The 21033-nt window shown below is 34.3% G+C and overlaps 2 protein-coding genes across 2 annotated transcripts in view; one reads left to right on the top strand and one right to left on the bottom strand.

The window, feature by feature from the left end:
- The window catches only part of LOC123537188 (uncharacterized), a 226999-nt gene that overhangs the window by 90887 nt on the left and 115079 nt on the right, over nt 1–21033 (top strand). The window lies entirely within an intron of this gene.
- LOC128558513 (uncharacterized) lies at nt 1782–18791 on the bottom strand. Its single transcript, XM_053548075.1, has 7 exons — nt 18005–18791; nt 16864–16950; nt 14945–15028; nt 13523–13587; nt 13228–13300; nt 2718–2930; nt 1782–2338 (listed from the first exon to the last, which is right to left on the bottom strand). The coding sequence occupies exons 2-7, from the start codon at nt 16931–16933 to the stop codon at nt 2115–2117; spliced, it is 729 nt and encodes a 242-aa protein (XP_053404050.1). The 5' UTR covers nt 16934–16950; nt 18005–18791; the 3' UTR covers nt 1782–2114.

The raw sequence follows: 21033 nt of genomic DNA, 5'->3' as shown, positions 1-21033 counted from the left end.
TAAAATCAATAACAGAAGTTTTAATTTTTAATTTAAAGTTGTGATCCACAAAGAATGACAAATCTTGCCTTGGACTAGTACTTATAAGTAGAGATATCTATTAGTTTACTTCCCTTGCAATTACACAATTGAGTGGAAAATGAAAACTGTTTTAGACACAATATCATACTTTTTTGCACAATAAAAACATTTTGGATTTATTTATTTGTGTTTGATTTACCCTCAAAACATGGTTCCTATGATTCTGATGATAGTGCAAATAATACAGTTTTGGTTGTATCAAAATGTCACAATAAAAGCACTTTTGTAATACAGAACACCTGGTAGGATTAGTAAACATGCAATTATATTGATCTCTATTTGCTAAGCCTATATACTATACAAAACCTTAAATGTTGATATCTTTACGATGTCTCTATACAGTTATGATATACCGTGCTCCAAACATACATTTGTTAAAGCAAAGCAAACAGATTGTCATATACTAATTATTAGTTCATTGATTATGTACAAGTAAATTAGTTTACGTTAAAACCTTGGTTTGAAAAAGCCTAAAATTTGATTAATTCTATGCGCACTTTTGTCAGAACTAAAATGTATTGATTAAAGTCATACTTGTGCAGTCTTTGGATATTAAACTTTTTTCATTTTGCGGTAGTTTGTCACATATACTTTTACTGCTATTTCGAACCGAGAATTCCGAATGTATATTTTTCCCATTCTACTCTAAGTTTAATTGAAAGGTAGTTAACTCCTGATAAATTTAGGCATTTATTCCTAAAATACTTGTTCACCTTGTTTCATTCGTTGTCAAGGAATTAATGTTTATGATATTGCTACAGCTGTATTTGTTTGTCAAATCGTCATATGTTTATCTCTGTAACCAGTATGTTTGCATGTTTATTAGACACAAATTGGGTTTTTTCCTGTCATAACCCTAAGGGATCCCTGTCATTACATACGCTTTTGCATCTCTAAAAGATGCGGACAACCATATTCTGTCACGATTCTGCAGTGACATTTTATATAAATTGGGATACGAGTGGCTTCTTTCGTCACACCCCGTAGCTTCCCTAGTGGAAAGCCATATTTAGGATCCGCCGACTGACAGTACCTGCTTATCTTACTTGTTGACACATATTGCCTAGATTATTATATTGTAGTAGAACTTAAATTTGGCAAATCTTTATTGCCAGGGGCTTTATAATAAAATCGAAAACTGTGATTCGGCTTTGTCTTTAGTTTATCAAATTTGAGAGTAAACTTGATATACCTAGTGCACAAGCTTAGGGTAGTAACTGTCCTTTCGAAACGTACTTTGTACTTGCAGCATGAGTGAACAGCTACATGCTGCGTGAAACTACAGTAAACTTGAGGGTTGCTAGTTAAGTGCATCTTACACGATCAGCTTTGTTTGACACTATTTAGAATCCGGGCAGATATAACTGTTACACTATCATGAAATCAGATAAATAATATGAAAATAACATTAAACGATTGAAGATTGTATTGTATGAAAATGTGTTTGTGTGGTCTAATCTCCCGAGCTAGTTCTCTGTCAAACGAGTCGATTATTAGACTGGTTTTCTAAGTAAAATTTGGTTATCTATGATTGCAGTTTCACGGACATTTGCCCAAAACCTGTTGTCAAATCCAAACATGAAAAAAGCCTTGGGTTTCAATACCCGACAAATTGTGTAATGTATTCCTAAATGTGTTAAAATAACGTTTGTTAGCGTTGCAAAATTATAAGAACTAAAGTCTCTTACACATTTTTATCTAAGAATAAGTCATTGACACAATTCACATACTTGCTTATTTGAACAAACTTTCTTTGAATTTAAAAAATATCAAATTGTACAAGTACTTATTTCGAATACAAGGTATCACGCATTGATAAAAACTTTCAACTAACAAACAACGCGCTCTCTTCTCTGAAATTCATCAACAATTAAAATGCAATTATATGACCAACAGGTTGTCTAACTAACAAATTACCCTCTGTATAAAAGTAATCTTGTGAAATGATTGACAACTACTTTGCTTACGAAATCAAACTTATCTAGGCCCTCTGCAGATCTTTATCTTTAGCACTCTAAATGACTATCACTCCGTCAGTTTGTGTCTACCCTGCTTTGCTTTATGAAGGTGCAGACTTTATCTAAAGAAATGTCATTCATTTCACATTGATAGATTCCTCTTCTATTAACAAACGCCAAATCAAATACGCCTCCTAGTTTCTGGAATGCGTGGTCAGTAAGGACAGATGAACTGGTAAGTTTTGGTAAGGCATGACTTTCTTTGTTATGGATAAGCATAAGAACAGTGTTTGCTGGATCTGTTAAGTAAAGCAAAACATCATGTGTCACTTTCATTTCCAAAAATTTTCGACAAGTGTAGAATCGTATTTCAACAAGAATGATAAAACTCTGGATGAAATGTGTACGAAGATAGTTCTCATTAAAGTTCAGGCAATTTTAACATGCAGAGAGAGGGAAAGTGATCGAAAATAGTATCTGAATAACTATTGAAAGATGCAATGCTATGTTTACCTTTTTCTGCTCACTTCTATTTCAAGGTGACCTCTTTTAAAATTTATGCATAATCTTTTTAATGCGACTATAAAATGTATGTTATAAAGTAAATATAAATATGGGATGTTATTGACAAGATACGTATATATGAACAGCAATAACTAACAAAAAATAAAAACTTACTTTTAATGTCTTTTATAGCGTAAGCGGCGTCTGTTACTACTCTAGATGAAATGATACACAGTACAATTAACATCTTTTCCCATTCAATGTCTTTGACTTCGTTGCATTTAACAAAACTGACATTTTTCAGCTTCTTCGTTAGCAATTCTATAAACTGCACTTCTATATCCTTTATCGTATTTCCACTATGTGAACTGAAAAGCTGCACCGTTGCTAAAAAGAAAATTTCATCAAAAATAGTTCATAAATTGTTTAACTTGACGCAAATCATGTATGTAATTTCTTTTTGTTGGGTTTAACATCGACCTGACATAATTACTTGTATCATTGTGACATTCCAGCTTTGATAGTGGTGGAAATTTCTAGGTGCAACTCCATGCACTACAAGTATTTCATCACAAGCGGGCACCAGGGTAGAACCACCGACCTTCTGTAAGCCGGCTTGAGGCTTGCTCATACGACAAATTCAGCGACCTGAGTGAGGCACTATCTTAGTGGATGAGAGGCATGGGATTTTATCTGAGGATAATTAGGTCATGACATTCATTATCTCTATTGTCAAATGTTAAGTGACATGGTTGACCATGGCTCTCCTTGATTTTGCAGCTTGTTATTTACGTTTTCATAAAAATATCTAAACATATTCTGGAGCAAATCATGGACTGATCGTGGTGTTAACTTCTGCGTAGATCCCGTGGGCTCTATAGTAAGCATCGTCTTTAAAATCAGCAAAGAGAAATTACACTACTTTTCACACAAGTCATTTTATAAACATTCAATCACATTACAATTTGTTTGAAGTGTTTAAAAGGTCAGTTTTTATTTTATGTCAAACAGTGCGAAATCGGTTATATGGATTAAACTATATTCAATGATTATCCTAGCACTGATCTAGATTTCATTGTGTAACGCGAACGTTTAATACATGAAGGTGTATTTTTTAATTTACCGTCTACCTTCCTCACTGTCTGACAAAGTTAAAATGTTAGATGTCACGTCTTGCAGTATACCCCCACTGGGTATTCAGCTACCTACTCGTGTGAGCGATACCGTCCTCATGTGATTTATATACATGTAGTTGTACTGGATATTAACACCTAAAACATATTACATTTATCCTTATTTCACTGAAGATTTGAAAAGAAAGTTTTAGTAAGTAATATGTAAGTTCATACCTTAACTATATCCAAGTCCAATTTCTATCTCATATGATATGAACAACCGTGTAAAATACGTTTTTGTCGCGAAAATGAAGATATTTAAGGCGATGTCATTTCTTTTCATAAATAATGGTATTATTTAGGATAAATATAGGATTTTAAATAATGGTATTATTTAGGATAAACATAGGATTTTTGTTAAGAAAATTAACAACGGACATTCTTTGTGTTAGCTATTGCTTTCGTTTTACAAAATATGGAAGCACAGTAAAAATAAGAACGTTTTTTTTTCCAAAGACATTACCTCTGACAATATACAATGATACCATCCTTGTGTTTTCTGTCAATTGAGAGGATACCATCCACGTTGTTGAAATGAACATTACATTGACACAGACCCCTTTTCTAAAACTTAGCGATAATCAACAAAGATAAAGATCAAACTTGGGTCGTTTATACCCTTCAGCTACCAGAAGCCGCCTATCCAAAGAAAACTTCTCGCATAGTTTTCTTTAAATTTGCTACTATGATCCGTCCACATAGACCCATTCTTGTGTGTACTTAACAATTGAATTGGACTTCAGAAACAGCAAAGTCTATCAGTACGTGTTGCCTTCTTTTGTTTAAAATATTCTCCCACCAAGAAGAAATGAATTCGGCTGTTCCACTAATATTTTATTGCCGCGGTGTCTACAGAAAGAAGTATTGCCTATAGAAATTGTGACGCTACCTATTTGCCTCCTCTTTTGTTCATGTCTGGTACTCGAATTTTGGCTAGGATTTGGGGGCACATCCCCTCCCCCCCTCTTGCCTCCGCCCCCGTTCCTACGTTCCTATAAACCGGAGAGATCCAGGACCGTAGGCCCTGCAGAAATTGAAATTGAGACAGACAGTAATAACAATGTTTCATTGTTACCCCTTCTAATAGGTTTGAAGGTTTATCGGGTAAATTCAAGCTTCAAGACATTTGATATATACTTAAACTGTATAAAAATATCATCCTATTTGTTTTGCGACTGTCGTCATTTTTTTTTTTTTTTTGAATTCATGTATTGCAAACGGTGATCATGAATCTGAAGTCGGGCAATAAGTTGAAGTATGAACAAGCCAATCTGTGTACAGAAAACCCTACTTATAAGGAACTCGGATATAAGGAACACTCGGTTATAAGAAACAATTTCAATTTCCAAATCTAATTCCTTTCAATTCCTTCTTTATTCAATGTAAAAGTCTTCGGTTGTAACTAGATTATAAGAAACTCGGTTATAAGCAGCACTCGGTTATGAGGAACACCTTTTCCAATCATCAAATTACCAAATAATAGGCAATAGTAGACTTATATTTATTTAAGATAATGTTCGAGAGCTACATGTATTAGGTACTTCAAGCAAACAATAGTGAACGAAAATCAGTCACGGTCACAGTCATACTACCTTAAATAAATGTGCTAATTATACTTGATTAACAATGAGAAACAGTCCAGTTTTCAAAGTTTCTAATTATAAATATCATAACAAGTGCTAAATTTAGCAACAGCCAAAATATAGGCATAATATACACTTTAATCCGTCTGTATTGCGCCTTTGTCTAGTCGTATTACACTGTATGTTATACACACCCTACGTATAAATTTTAATGGGTAGTCCAATTTAATATCTTTCTAATAGAAAATTTAAAATTTGTTTTATAATAGTATTGATGTATACTAACACAACATGTAGTAAAGCAAGGTAAGGGAGGTACCTGCAACATATCTTAAAGGCATCATGTAGCGTTCTTTAAAAAGAAGATAGAAATAACCGACAAAAAATAAACATAAATAACGGCCATTCTTACCGACGGACATTTTGGCTTGTTTTAGGTTTATCGCCGCGTTTTAAAACTAGTTCAGTCATGCAGAAACATGTAGGCTAATTACCTTATCATTCCTCCGGGAAAAGACAGGAACTAGAAATGCAACTTTCTCGCATTAAGATTCAAGGTCGTCCCGGAGTGTGAACTCATAGTCCTTATCAAACGTCAGTCAAATAGTGTTCACTGTACAAATTGTGTTCGTTAATATACAAACCTTGTTACAAGAAAACTAATTCACAATACGGATATATGGAACCCCGGTTATAAGGAACAATTTTAGAGGTCCCTAACTGATTCTTATAAAGCGAGGTTTATTGTATATTGTATGTACTTGTAAATAAGTCGCATAATGAGTACTACCTTGATGGAGGTTGCGCTTGTAAACAGATGCGGCTATTACCCGATACGATATAAGGCAAACTAATAAAGCCGAAGCCTCTCCATATACGCATACGGCATGCGCAAATCAGGAGAGGCGGGCCAAATTCCTTTTCGGGAAGAAAAGGAAGGTCTTACCATATGCACATGTTCACGATGCGTCCACAAGTTGTGTCGTTTCTGGAAAAAAAACTAAAGCAGTAAAAGAAGATCTGCAAGAAGAAGACAGGATAGAATGGGGGTGTAGGGAAGGCTAAGTATTGGAAAAAGACTACCAACACTGACCTAGCTCACGTCTTTACAATTCTAATCATATAGATCTACTAAAGGTCAGGTTTCACATGATATACTCCATCATCTATAAATTACCAACTTTTCAAGGCTGTTACCTTCCATTGCGTGCATTTAGTGTACCGTATGGGGGGGGGGGGGGGCGGGGGAAAATCGCTGCGGGGAATTTTTTAAATGTTCATTGACATAACCAATGGGGGAAATTGTCCGATCGCGTTATTCGGGTATTCCCCTAAGACATTGCCTGATCGAGAAATTTTGCGCTAAAAATTGCCAGATCGGACAAGAAAATTGTCATTTTGATACACTTTAGAAAAACTAACCTATACATAAAGATGTTTGACCTAGAGATGATCTAAATACACAAAAGTTATATCTAAGATCTTACCGTTCAAATAGTTTTTTTATTGTTTAGATTTTGAGATATTTAGCCTTACAAATACACTTTCCCTTTTTGGCAACTTGCTTTCCAGATTGAGAAAGTGACTTTCCCAAACAGGAAAGTGACTTCCAGAGAGAATACAGCAGCAACATAAATTGAAAACAAACAATAAGAATCTAAAATGCTTTGTTCTTTGAATCGGTACATTATACATGGGCGTAACCAGGGACGGGGGTGCGACGGAGGCCATAGCACCCCCCTTTTTGGCAAAGCTTGCATTTTTCATTACCTCAAAATACCAATGAATGTTTACATTGTTTACTAATATTGACGCTATTACCTTTGTATAAAGTCTGTTGATGAAAATCTGTATCTCGCGAATCAATGTATTGAGTCCCGGTATTTTTACAGATTTTTACCTAACGTTTCAATGTTGAATCTGGCGACTTTACAGGAAGTTAAATGTATTGATCGATACAGAGAGCTGTTATTACATCCCTCATTAGACCGACAGATTTACAAACCTTCATCAAAGGAAACTCGAACTCAAAAGTGTTATTTACTGAAAGTACGAAAAGACTAGTGAATATGGATAAGGTGCTGATGTGACAAATACATTTCTGTGTAAGTATTTGTTTATCTAGCTTGATGAAAGATTAAGCTAACAGGTTATTCAGGCTGTACATGTTTACATGAACTGCATATAAAATCAACATTAAGCTGTGCCTTTCCTTTCAGTATTTTTTTTATTATAGATATATAATAAGAACAAGAGGGTCATGATGACCCTGGATTGCTCACCTGAGTAATATGAGCTACATATTTCAAATGTCAAACTAATGATAAAATATTAAGAAAGTCAGTAGGTCATAGTCATAGTCAATGAAATTCAGTTTTACGATTTGTGTGCAAAACTGTATGTCGTCAAAATTTCAAGGCTGTATCTTAAAAACCAAGAAAGTAGGTCAGAAGGTCAAGGTCACAGTCAAGTGACATCATATTACTTGGGGTCAACAGGTAATTATAATCAAACAGTCTTGGAAATAGGATCAGGTGATTTTTAAGTATTTTTCCTATGTTACATAATAACTAAGTGACCCCAAGGCGGGGCCTCTTTTAACCCCAGGGGCATAATTTGAACAATTTTGGTAGATGGCTACTAGACAATGCATCATACCAAATATCAAAAGCCTAGGTCGTATGGTTTCAGACAAGAATATTTTTAAAGCTTTTTCCTAATTAAGTCTATATAAAACTTCGGAACCCCAGGGCAGGGCCTCTTTTCATCCAAGGCGTACAATTTGAACAATTTTGGTTGAGGACCGTAAGACAATGCTACAAACCAAATATCAAAGGTCTAAGTGTTGTGGTTTCAGACAAGAAGATTTTTAGACTTGTTTTCCTATATAAGTCTATGTAAAACTTGGGACCCCCGGGCCGGGGCCATATTTAACCCTACGGGGATAATTTGAACAGTCTTTGTAGAGGACCACTAGATGATGCTACATACCAAATATCAAAACCCTAGGCCATGTGGTTTTGTACAAGAAGATTTTCAAAGTTTTCCCTATATAAGTCTATATAAACCATGTGACCCCCGGGGCGGGGCCATATTTGACCCTAGGGGGATAATTTGAACAATCTTGGTAGAGGACCACTAGATAATCCTACATACCAAATATCAAAACCCTAGGCCCTGCGGTTTTGTACAAGAAGTTTTTCAAAGTTTTCCCTATTTAAGTCTATATAAAACATGTGATCCCGGGGCGGGGCCATATTTGACCCTAGGGAGATAATTTGAATAATTTTGGTAGAGGACCACTAGATGATGCTACACACCAGATATCAAAGCCCTAGGCCCTTTGGTTTTGGACAAGAAGAATTTTAAAAAATTTCATTTCGTTTGCCATGGCAACCAGAGTTCTGCATGGAATTCAATTCTTTGAATAATTTTGAAAGGGGGCCACCCAAGGATCATACCTGTGAAGTTTGATATAATTCTGCCCAGTGGTTTTCAAGAAGAAGATTTTTTTAGAAATTGTTGACGCATGACGGACGACTAACGACGGACGACGCACGACGGTCATCAAGCGGTCACAATAGCTCACCTTGTCAGTTCGTGACAGGTGAGCTAAAAACACAGTGTCACGCTACAGCTGCTAAAAACATAAAATTTATTTTGTCGACCTTTTCCTTCTACAAACGCAATGACGACATTTCTTTTCTTAGACATATATTTTCCTGTGCTGTCATGAATTAAGATTAGATTTGAATTGACCGAAAAGCGTATTTTAACCCCCTTTTCTTTAATTTTCTTTCTATAGCTGATGCCTATTTCACATTTGACCCGGGCGCCGTGCGATAATTCCTTGTGGACTTTGGGGCATGGTAGATGGCTACGGTCTACGGCTTATGTGTTCACATAATATACGAGCATCGTAACATTTTTACAGACTCTCTGTGAAGGCCGGAAGAAATCCGTACGGATGCTGCGCGGTGATTATACGGAAATCGTGACACTTCAGTGCAGTCTCCACAACTTCCTACGGAAATCTTACGACATCCGTACTGCTTCCGTGCATTCAGAGGCTGCGCGGAGAAGATACGGTGGCGGTACATGTCTGGACGGCAGACAAGGTGCTTAGAAATTCTGGGGGTCAGTCTGTCTACTATCTCCCGAAACATTGTTGCCTCGATGTAAGCTTAGAAGTCTCCGTGGCATTCCCGCATCAACTCCTGTATCAGAGTGTCGTAGTGTCTAAGGCTGACCCGTCTCGGCAGCAAGAACTTCCTCTTTCTACGAGCTACGGGCTTTTGATTTTTTCTAATTTGTATAACTCATCATTAAACAAATTCATAGAGGCTGCGGAGCCCGTGAATCCGTAAGAAAATCACATCGCCGCCTTCTTCATGGAAAGGATGCTAAGGGCAGTCTACTGGTCCCCAGACGCATCGCAGGCCAAATGTGAACTAGGCATTTTTTGCCAAAAATTCTCAGCTGTTTACATATACATGTAATTATTCTTTGTATTATAGAATATGTTATAGAAAGCCGAGAGCATTACTTGAATAATGATTATATATGTTTTTTCACAATAGCGGAATGAAATATATATAAAAGACAGTGCAAGTTTACATCATTTTTCTTATAAATGGTACAATATAAACATTGTTTCATAAAAAGCAATGACCTTATTCTATGCACATCGCATCTGTCAAATATTCTTTTAAAAAATAAAGTGTCTTTCTTGATATTACTTTTGTATTATTTTCATTATCTTAACTTAGTGATTACAAATAAAATAACTGAACTTATGAGAGTTTATGTATTATTCACAGAAAAAAGCGAAAAAAATGAGTCACATATTAACCCATCAGTAAGCTTTCAAATACATTCCAAATTGCACGAAATGACTTCTTCTTAGAAACAAGAAATATCTTTAAAAAAGAGGACAGTAGTTCTGAAGAAGACTGTGTTTAGAAATTGTGGAGGGACACATGACGGACACCAAACAATCAAAAAAGCTCACTTTGAGCCTTTGGTGCTTAAAAGATGGTAACTAACAGTAAGCAAACAATATTGAAATACGTTCTATACTTTATTTCTGGAATTGTTGGAAGCAACATGAACCCTTACCCTACTTCAGCTTATTATCAAATTTGTCTATCATTCAGAATATGCACAGTACTGTTTTCACCGGAAAATACTGAAAATTCCGAGAATACCTTACCAAGCAATCCGATTGGTACATTATTCAGGCGGCATAAGGTCATACGAGGTCATAAAATCGTGCTTAATACGGCACGTCGAAAAATTATAGGGGAGGCCCCTATACACCAAACCTGCGCGAGGGGGCAACCCCCTCCCACACCTACCTCCTTACCTACCTACCTATATTCAATGCGATACCAGACTGCACATTCGCACAGTCTGATCAGGATCATTTTTGTTCACTAAGTGCGTCTCTAATCCCATAGGTTTTGGATCCTGATCAGACTGCGCGACTGCGCGGGCTCACCTGAATTTCATGCTGGTCGCAAACGCACTATTTTGTTTTTTTCATGGGGCGGGTCGTATGCTATTTTAGGTAATGGCTAAATTAGTTTTTAATTCAAATGTACATATAAATTAATAAGAACTTCATAAAATTGTTTATTATTATATATATTGCCTATACATGAATCTTCAGATATCAAATCAAGCGCTTTAAATTCAAGAATTATAATTTAGTATTTGTATTTTATAATAATCATAATGAACTAGATCAATCAAAAATGTTGATTGTGTTTGCAGTATTTTACCTCTTATATCGATATTACATTTATCATCATAGTCCGTTTCATCTGTACTACAAGATGCTTCAGTCTATCATTTGTTTAGACAGAGCTTCATTGAGCCTCATTGAATGCGCGATGGCATTCACTACAGTTCTTCACCACATAAGAAACACATCAATGAGAGTAGGACACAGTAGTTGCATATTGCACACTTTTGTAAATTGTCTAATTTTTTAAGGGCATTACTGTTAATATTACGTTGAACAGGAATACGTTTTTCCTTTGAAATTATCCAGTCAGTATGCATCTGCTAGCCATTTCTCACAATTTAGAATATATTCACTTTCCTGATTGGGAAAGTCTTTTTTCCGACATAGAAAGTAAGTTGCCAAAACGGGAAAGTGAACAAAATGCATAATAATTAAAACTGGCCGAATTTGTAATTTTAAGGCTAAATATCTCAGAATCTAAACAATTAAAAACATTTTGAATGGTAGGATCTTAGATATACCCTTTGTGATACGAAACAAGCATTTATATCATCTTTAGGTCAAATATCCTTATGCACAGGTTATTTTGTCTAAAGTATATAGAAATTGCCAGATCTGGCAATTTTTGGTGCATAATTTTCCGATCGGGCAAGATGTTAGAGGATAACTGGTAACGAGGGCTGTATCAATGTACAAACGGGTAGGCATCTTTGTTTATTTCAATCCATCGTCAGCGGTATCATCAAATAAAGCGACAGGGTGCATATAATTGAAATTTCGTCAACAAAAATAATTTGCAGGTATATGATCCATATTTTTGTATATTTCTACCAAGGAGAGTGGCAAATTCATTTATCTGAACGTTGAACTAAGAAAATACGTCTCAAAACGTCAAAATTCACGAATTGCGATACATTTCTTCAAATTATATAGTCATATCAATATTACTGATGACTGATATTTTCACCAGTACAAATTAATGCATTGTCTCGGACGAATCTGTCTATAAAATATTCAACATCCTTAAATATGTGTCATACGATGGCATTGTTTAATTTACCCTATACAGCCTAAATGTATATAGATCTAACGAGGACGGCATCGCTCACTCAAGTAGGTAGCCGAATACCCAGTGTGATACCTACTTATTGTATTCGAAGTTTGTATTTCGTAAGAAATTTCCATATTTATTGACTTCATTTACTTTGATGTCCATTTCAAAAGAAACTTCCACACTTTATTGTCGATTCTAACACGACCAGCAAATAACCTACATACATGTAGAGCAAATAATATATCGGGTTATTCTGCAATACACAACTCGCATGCAATGACGTCATCAGATCCAGGTGCGTAGCACGGTCGTAAAAAGTAGTCACCATTTTTTGGTTACGGGTTTATCCTGCTACCAAAGTTAAATGTATTTCTGACAATTATGTAACATCTTTATTTTATTCCAAATCACATCCAAATGATGTTCATGTGCTACACAAAGTTGTCCCATTCATGAACAATGCGGATGAATTATCAATGATCAATTTGCAAGCAGTTCTTATTCATCCTTTATCTTTTCACACTGGCCATTTAGATTATATAAGATCTGTCCAGCCCATGGTTACATCACTGACTTCCAGCTGTTTATGTTAGGTCAAGCAGTGTTTATCTTAGATATGAGGCACATTAGTATTTGTTTCTTATACATGTATATTTATAGATTGGCATTTAAAATGAAAATAACTCTAGCAAAACCCGCAATCACCAGACATCTCAAGGCTTTGATTCTAACACTGTTGATACTAGTACGTCGTGTAAGAATCGAAATAATAAGTTCCCAAGAGTGATTTATTCTATGATAAACCACGTTTTGGAACTTATTATTTCTTAAATGACATATTTTTTTTTCTATTGAAGCTGCCTTGAAAAGAGTTAGAAAAACTATTTCTTTCTTTCATACAAAATGTATCTATTATACATAAACATATATATTAGAAATGCTTTATAGCAATATATCTTTTATGACAATGTATCCACATCACATGTTTGTTAATCTCTTCCAAGAGAAGTTATTAATCTTTAAATGCCTGTAAAATAATATTAGTTATTTTACAAGGTATTTTGTCATGATTCAGCTTAATCTAAAATGATAGAATCCCGTTTTTGATTTCTAATATAGATACCTCTTTCTGCTTGAACAATAGTAGCTTTTTCCGACATCCTCGATTCATCTGTATTTTTCCTTCGCCGAAATATCTAAATGTGGAAAAATATTGATAAGTAGATACATCATTGAATATTTATAACTTTAAACTCAGGGGCATTTTCCCACACTGTTAGTTGCTAAGCCACTTGTGAAATTTAAAAAAGAAAAAGAAAAAAAAATGATACCAAAAAGTGGGGTGTGGTGTATATTTGACATCAAATATTAAAATGACCATAAAATATATGTTTAGACTGACTGCATGAAAAGCCTACCTGAAATCCTGAAAGTAAATGCTGTAAGCGCTCAAGTAACATTCGGATTTTCCTGGTGACAGGTTCTACAATGTACAAAGCAAAACAATATGAGTCACACCTGATTTGTAATTTGCAACGCTTTCATAACAATATTATAGAATTGTTTATTTTCAAGCAACGAAATATGCTATCAACGTTAACGCCAGTTTTGCAAGCCAATAACTAAAAGTAACTTTTTCCAGTGTACATCACGGAGAAATTGTAATAAACAACTCAAGGCGGAGTGCGACCTTTAAATTTTTTTGAATAGCTCTATGAAAAATTAACGGAGGAAAATTGAGAATATTCTGATTTATACCTGTTTTCCGCTAGGCTCTTATTCAAACCCCATTTGTTTGGTACGCTGTCAAGCTTTTAGAAAGCTAACCTGATACAATTCTTACATTACGAAATGTGTGACACAATGTGAATGTAAATTTCATTTTACAATCAATGGCAATATTTTTCAAGATATTTGCCATAACACATTAAATTCAAATGTGAGACTGATGCTAAAATATCAAGAAAGTAGGTCATAGGCCACAGAAAGTCAGTTTAAAGATCGATATGCAAAACTGTATTTGTCATTCAAATATCAAGGCTGTATTCTAAAACAAAAGAAAGTAGATCGGTAGGTCCAATATAATGTAATATCTGTTTTATCTCGAACTGCCGGAATAAATTGTCAAAAAATGGTGACATCCAACATGGCATCCAAGATGTCCTCAACACTGCCAATGCCGATAAAATTTATATAACAGTATGGCAATAAGTCAATTCGTAGCCCAAATACCCCTGTCTCAACACGACCCCCACCCCCTCATACCGCGCCGTTTTATGTAATGGAGGAAGGGAAATATATATTTTTCAACTGACAAAATTGAGATTTTTCGTAAAGCTAAATAATGAACATTTTTAGCAGTCTTTAGCAATTCATTCCATCTACTCCTAACATAGGCTAAACGTTAAAGTAGCATGATATTTGTATGCATTCTTTATATATTGTATTAAAATCAGGACACTCACTATTGACTATTTCCTCTTCATTTCGAACTTATATGATCTTTATCTGCTAGCGAACAGTTTATCCAGTAACTTAAGCTATTGGCAAATAGTGTTGAAGTCGATTGAATATTATGTATTAAAAGTTAAAACATTTAACAATGTAATTGCCTAATTTCAGTAACAATTAAAACATTAAAGATTATCATATATTAAAAGTTGAAACATTTAACACTATAATCGCATAATTCCAGTAACAATTAAAAGCATTAAAGATTATTATATATTTGAAACATTTAACACTATAATCGCCTATTTCCAGTAACAATTAAAAACATTAAAGATACGATAGCTTACTAAAACCTATAACAGACAGAAAACATTAAAGAGCAAAGATACCTCCATCAACTGATTTACTCTGATGTTTTCGAGAAAAAATATTGTCTTCATCAGCTGCCTGTGACAATTCTTCTGAGTTTTCACCTATCAATTAAAAATGAATTTTATATAATGACATTTTCAAACTGTATTTTAAAATTGATCAGGTTAAATTATATCTCTTTTCCCGTTATCTCAATATCATTCCCATCAGGACATTTTCTTTAATTTATCTTCTGATATCCACTTTAAGATTGAAAATTAGAAAATATATACTCCTCCGTATTTATTCGATATGTAGAGTTGTAACTTTCATCGTCAATCAAAAAAATCACAACATCTATATTTGCAGTCAAATAGGGCATTCACATCTATCGTCTTTCGAATTCACAAAACATTTATACTGGAAGTCAGACAGAACATTTATCTCCCCAGTAATAAACACTTACAACCTTTTGATTGTTAACTAGGCAGACGTTTCACCTCCCTCATCCATCGAACAATTACAACCTAAATATTGTTAGTCAGGAAATACATTTACCCCCTCAAACGAACACTAATAACAATTTCGACTGGTTGTCATGAGGTATAGTTCACATTGGTTCTGAGCAAACATATCATTTGCGCTGTTAATAGAACTATCAAGATTGGTAAAAATTAAGTCAGCTCCACCGTCAAGACTAACAACTTATAGATTGGTTGTCAGCGAGTGTAGAACTTTAACGCCCTGCTTAACTAAAACTCGCAACATTTAGATTTGTTGTCAAGGCCTATAATCACCCCACTCCCTAAAAATCAAACACTAACAACCTTCAGATTGGTAATCAGAAACACAGTTCACCTCCCTCGTCGATCGAATACTCACAACCTTAGAATTGGTAGTCAGGGAATACAGTCACCCCTACCCCGTTAAGCGAACACTGAAAACCTTTAGACTGGTTGTCAGGAAGTAGTCAACTCGCCTGTCAATTGAACTCTCCCAATAAAAAAATTAGATTAGTCGTCATGGAGTAAATTGAACACCGCAGACAATCAAATAGTTAAAACCGAAAGACTGGTTGCAAAAGCACTCCGCTCCCTTGTCAATTAACCACTCCCAATCGTAAGACCTTTGTAAGGGGTTATAGTGACCTCCCTTGTCATTTGAATACTCACAACCTTAACAAGTTTGTCAATGATAATTGTCACCCCCCTTTTTGCGCCATGTTAGTCGTTAGGGTAGAGTGCTAAAGATGAGATGGGACCTTTCTGTTCGCAAGTCATACTGTTAACCAAATTGTTTGGTAATGTCTGTTCTATCTCGAACTGCCGGAATAATTTGTCAAAAATGGTGGCATTTCAAGAAATCCAAAATGGCATCCAACATGTCCTCAATACTGCCAATGCCGATGAAATTTATATATCAGTATGGCAATAACTCATATCGTAACCCCAATACACCTGCCTCATCAAGACACCCACCCCGCTCATACCGCGCCGTTTTATGTAATGGAGGAAGGGAAAATAAATATTTCTCAGTTGACAAAATTGAGTTTTTGTGAAGGTAAAAATGAACAATTTTAGCAGTCTTTAGCAATTTATTCCATCTACTCCTAACATAGACTAAACGTTAAAGTAGCATGGAGATTAACCCATTGATGTTTGTATGCATTCTTTATATATTGTATTAAAATGACACTAGCAAATATTTCCTCTTCAGTTCATAAATTGTGATCTTAATCAGATAGCGAAAAGTTTCTCCAGGACTTAAAGTTATTGGCAAATAGTGTTGAAGTCGAAACGAAAGTTAAAATATTAAGAAATTTCACCGCTTTACGTCAGTAACATCTTTAATATCTTTAATCTTTAAGATTTAAAATACTGCTATTCTTTTTTATCTTTAAAAAAACGATAACTTAGAAGACGTACAACAGTCAGAAAACATAAAAGAGCAAAGTTACCTTCATCGAATAATTTGCTCTGATATCTTCCAGGAGAACTAGCATTGTCTTTAACAGCTGCATGTGACATTTCTGCTGAGTTTTCACCTATTAATTAAAAATATATAAAATGAAATTTTCAAGCTGTCTTTTTTTAAATTGACCTGTTCAAATTAGATTTCTTTTCCCACTTCTTCTATATCATTCCATTCAGGACAGTTTCAATAATATAAAGTATCTTCTGATATCCACTAGAGTATACAAATGTTGTCTAAACCAATATTTTTCATACCTGTAAATGTCGCTGTATCCATGATAACTTAAATATTCAAATGCAAGTGGGTAATTTTACCTAGAATCTTTGCATCGGTTTTATTTCTCTGATACAAGTTGTATGTGTCAAATTGGTATGCAATGCTAATCACTCAAACGTCAATGTCAAGGTCGTTTCAAGATCAAGATAAAAAAAAGCCATATTTCTTCTTTTTTCCAAGACTTTTACATTGAATTTGGTCATAATGCTTCTAAATAAGGCACGTAATTGAAAATGGGATGTAATTAATGGACCAAAAATGCTTCTTTTTTTAAAAAAAATGAGTGTGTTTGTGTGTGTGTTTTTGGTGTGTTCGCGAGCTCGTGTGTCCGTGTTTAAACAATTAAAATTTATTTAGTCAGAAGAATATGTGTGCGTGTTTAAACAGTTAAATTTCTTGTTAGAACATATCTTAATAACAAGTATTAAAATGTACACAAATTGATAAAATGCATGTCAAAAGCCTACAATGTCGTAACACTACAACTACCTATACACCGTCATACCGCACCGTTTTTGAAGTGAAATAAAAGCAAGGAAAAACAATACAACTGACATGATTGATTTTCAAGAGTTATTTATATGTCATTTTAGTATTTAAACCTGTTTTCATTACTCTGCTGACACTGACTATTGACCATTTACACTTCATTTGATTGTAATCAGCTAACAAAAAGGCAAATAGTGTAGACGTCTATTGAATATCATACTAGTATATTAAAAGTTAAGATATAGAGCAATATCACCGCCTAACTTCCGTAACATATAAAAATGTTAAAGATATTGCTGGAAAAACCAAGTAGCTTATTAAAAATTTATCAGTCAGAAAACATTTAAGAGCAAAGTTACCTTTATCTATTGATTTGCTTTGATATCTTTCGGAAGAACTAGCATTGTCCTCAACAGCTGCCTCTGACACTTCTCCTGGGTTTTCACCTATTAATGAAATAATATACTAGATGAAATTACACTTTCAAACTGCATTTTAAGAGAGATAAAGTCAAATTGTATTTCTTTTGCCATTACCTCCATATCATTTAAATTACGATAGTTTCTGTAATATATCGTTTGATATCCGCTAGTGAAATAAATTCAAAATGTCTAAACAAGTTACTTAACAAAATGTGTTCTCTGACAATATTCATCTTCCCGCCAATCAAACACATAAAACTTTTGGACTGATAATTAGGTAGTATACACTTCTCTGCAGTCATTCGAGCTGTCAGCTTTTAAGATGTTATTCATGTTTGGAAATTTTTCAATATAGATTAAAACTGGTAGTCATATAGAATACTTACCTTTATCGTAAGTCAAACATTAACAACCATTATATCAGATTTAGCATTTGCCTCCGACGTCAGTCGAAGTCTCGCAGTATTTATACTGGTAGTCAGATAGGGCATTTACCTCTATTATCAATCGGACACTAAAACCCTATATTATGAATTTTTAAACCAATATAGACCTAAATCTTTGACAAGTTCCAAGAAAATTAATTCCACTCGAGACTGACAGTCCATACTGAATACAGACTTGCATCAGTCGTTAGAGTCCATTTAAACAAACATCTCTACTATAATATCCTCTTTAATAGCACTTTCTTTTAAAATTTACAATATCTCTCATCTCTAAGTCTAACGTTGAGATAAGCCTAAAGCTCTTTGAAAAAATCGTTCTCAGTATGAACAAAGAGATAAAATTAAGATTATTACAGATCATTTGATCTCAACATACTTTTTAAGTCTATTCTGAATCCTGAAATGTCACTTGAAAATAGTCATGAATTTAAAATTTTATCATGCAATTTTGATATCAATGAAAAAGTCTCATTTTCAAACTCAGCTGAGACTCAAATCGCAAACGTCCAGGTATTCAATCTTGGCCTGACCTTTGTCATCAAGATGAGCCTGTCTTCATCATTTTTTTAAAATCTGAATTCATATTATAAAAATACGAAGCGGCTATTTCCTTGTATCTATTTTCGAACATGCTGAGACATAACTTATTCAGGATGTTTGCCTAAATTATGATAATGTATCGGATCTCGTTTCGACGGGGATGAAAGACACATGTGTGAGAATTTCCTGTATACTTAGACAAAGTGTTGAACTAAATCCTTCAACATATTTCATTTAAATTCTTCAATCGCTAAAAGTAATGAAAAAACAACGACTTTGAACTCAGTATTTGTACTATGTAACAAATATTATTCATTCATTTCATTTTATTCAGAATGTTTATTTTTTCACAATAATTTTTGTACTGCGTATTTTTTTTTTTTTATCTTGTTGTCTAGGAGTCTAGGAATCGTAGACGGACACAAATTAAAACCAAACTGTTTTATAGGAATCGCCGTTAAACATATTAAGGTTAAGTATTATCGTAGTACAATGGGTTCGAGTCGCGCGGAAGATAAGTAACGCCAGAAATGTCGCAATATCAAAACAAAGTGTTAAAGCATACGGCTATTTGAAGAACATGCTTAAAGCAAGTAAAGTGCGACAGAGTTTAAGGCTGAATCTAGATGAAGACATTTATGAAACCGAATCGTTAAATATGTCATGAACTAAAAATAATGGAATGTGACATCTGAAAATTGCCATTACGTGTATTAAATGTAGACTGTTCACTATCCAAATATTTTCGAACGTACGAATTGCATTATGAGATAATTATTTCACAATACACTAATGAAGGTAAAAGTTACTACACATTCAGGTAAAAGAAACATTACAACATAGGTATATTTTCTTTCTTGTGACCCTTCAAACATTTTGAGAAAACCCTTTCTGTAAGTACGCTTTCCATAGTCCGCGTCAAAGTAAGTTGAAAACCTCTAATATTACCACGCGTGTGATAATCACGCGACAATGGTCCATATCGTACAGACTTAAGAAAATCTTGACACTTTGCAGAAATTATGAAAACAGAGATCTTATTATTGATCACATTTGAGAATGATTTGGATTTCTAACTTGGCAAGTTTTGTTTTTTTTTTTCCATCTTTTAGAAGGATTACTTTTCATCTTATAGAAATTAAGACTTCTTAACATAATTCCTTTGAAATAATAACGCGGGTTAAATGCATTAAACTTTATGCGTTAAATACAAAATTTGAATTTTCGTTCTTCCCTTTATTATCATCAAAAAGGGCACTGTTCATTGCCACTCGTGAGCGGATTCTGTCCCTCTTTTTGTCGCTATATGGAATTTCAAAAAAAAATTAAATGTGTTTCAGAATAATGGTTCAACATGAAGTTATATTAGAACATATAGCGACGACCGGCTCTAATCGTTACGTCACCATCACCAATATACAGCGTGATGTGCATACTTTCTCAAAATACTTCCGTGCATGCTTAATACAATTTCGTGCCCGAGAAAGCCATTACAAAAAAACATCCGACACCTAGACCTCGTTGGTACATTTTAAGTATTCACCTTACAGAAGAGCAGTTTCAGTATCCAGCAATATCTTTACCTATTCAAGATAACTCTCAAATTATCACGACGTCTTGTATCTGTCGCATATTGTTATCATAGCAGCTTCTTGGTCACTTTGAGGCATTACTTCTGAATGTCCAGTACAAAATATGCGCTGACACTAAGAAACAATTTTCTCACTTATCGGACAGAAAAATCTCTATTTTTAGAAGTGCTGGAAAATCTTATCTCACATGGGTTATCCCATACTCCTGTGACGGACTCCTTCATGCGCTGAATATACATATTATTTATGTAAAATAATTAAAAATCAGGTACCTTTATCTTTTCTCTCTGTTCCTTATAGTGTATTTCGCGATTCAAAATTCATTACTTCATGATAAGAACGTACCGTTACGTTACAAACGATAAAACTAAAGCGGAACTTTGTTATT

The sequence above is a fragment of the Mercenaria mercenaria genome, chromosome 1 (assembly GCF_021730395.1).
Source record: "Mercenaria mercenaria strain notata chromosome 1, MADL_Memer_1, whole genome shotgun sequence".
Taxonomy (NCBI): Eukaryota; Metazoa; Mollusca; class Bivalvia; order Venerida; family Veneridae; genus Mercenaria; species Mercenaria mercenaria.
This window is presented reverse-complemented; position numbering and strand designations above follow the sequence as displayed.

Bases quoted from the DNA above. Each gene is read 5' to 3' on its own strand.
- LOC128558513 (XM_053548075.1), bottom strand. From the start codon at position 16,933: ATGTCACATGCAGCTGTTAAAGACAATGCTAGTTCTCCTGGAAGATAT. The intron at 13,588-14,944 runs GTATCTTTGCTC...TGTACATTGTAG, and splicing joins GAGTAAATCAGTTGATGGAG to AACCTGTCACCAGGAAAATC. The intron at 13,301-13,522 runs GTAGGCTTTTCA...TTCCACATTTAG, and splicing joins ATTTACTTTCAGGATTTCAG to ATATTTCGGCGAAGGAAAAA.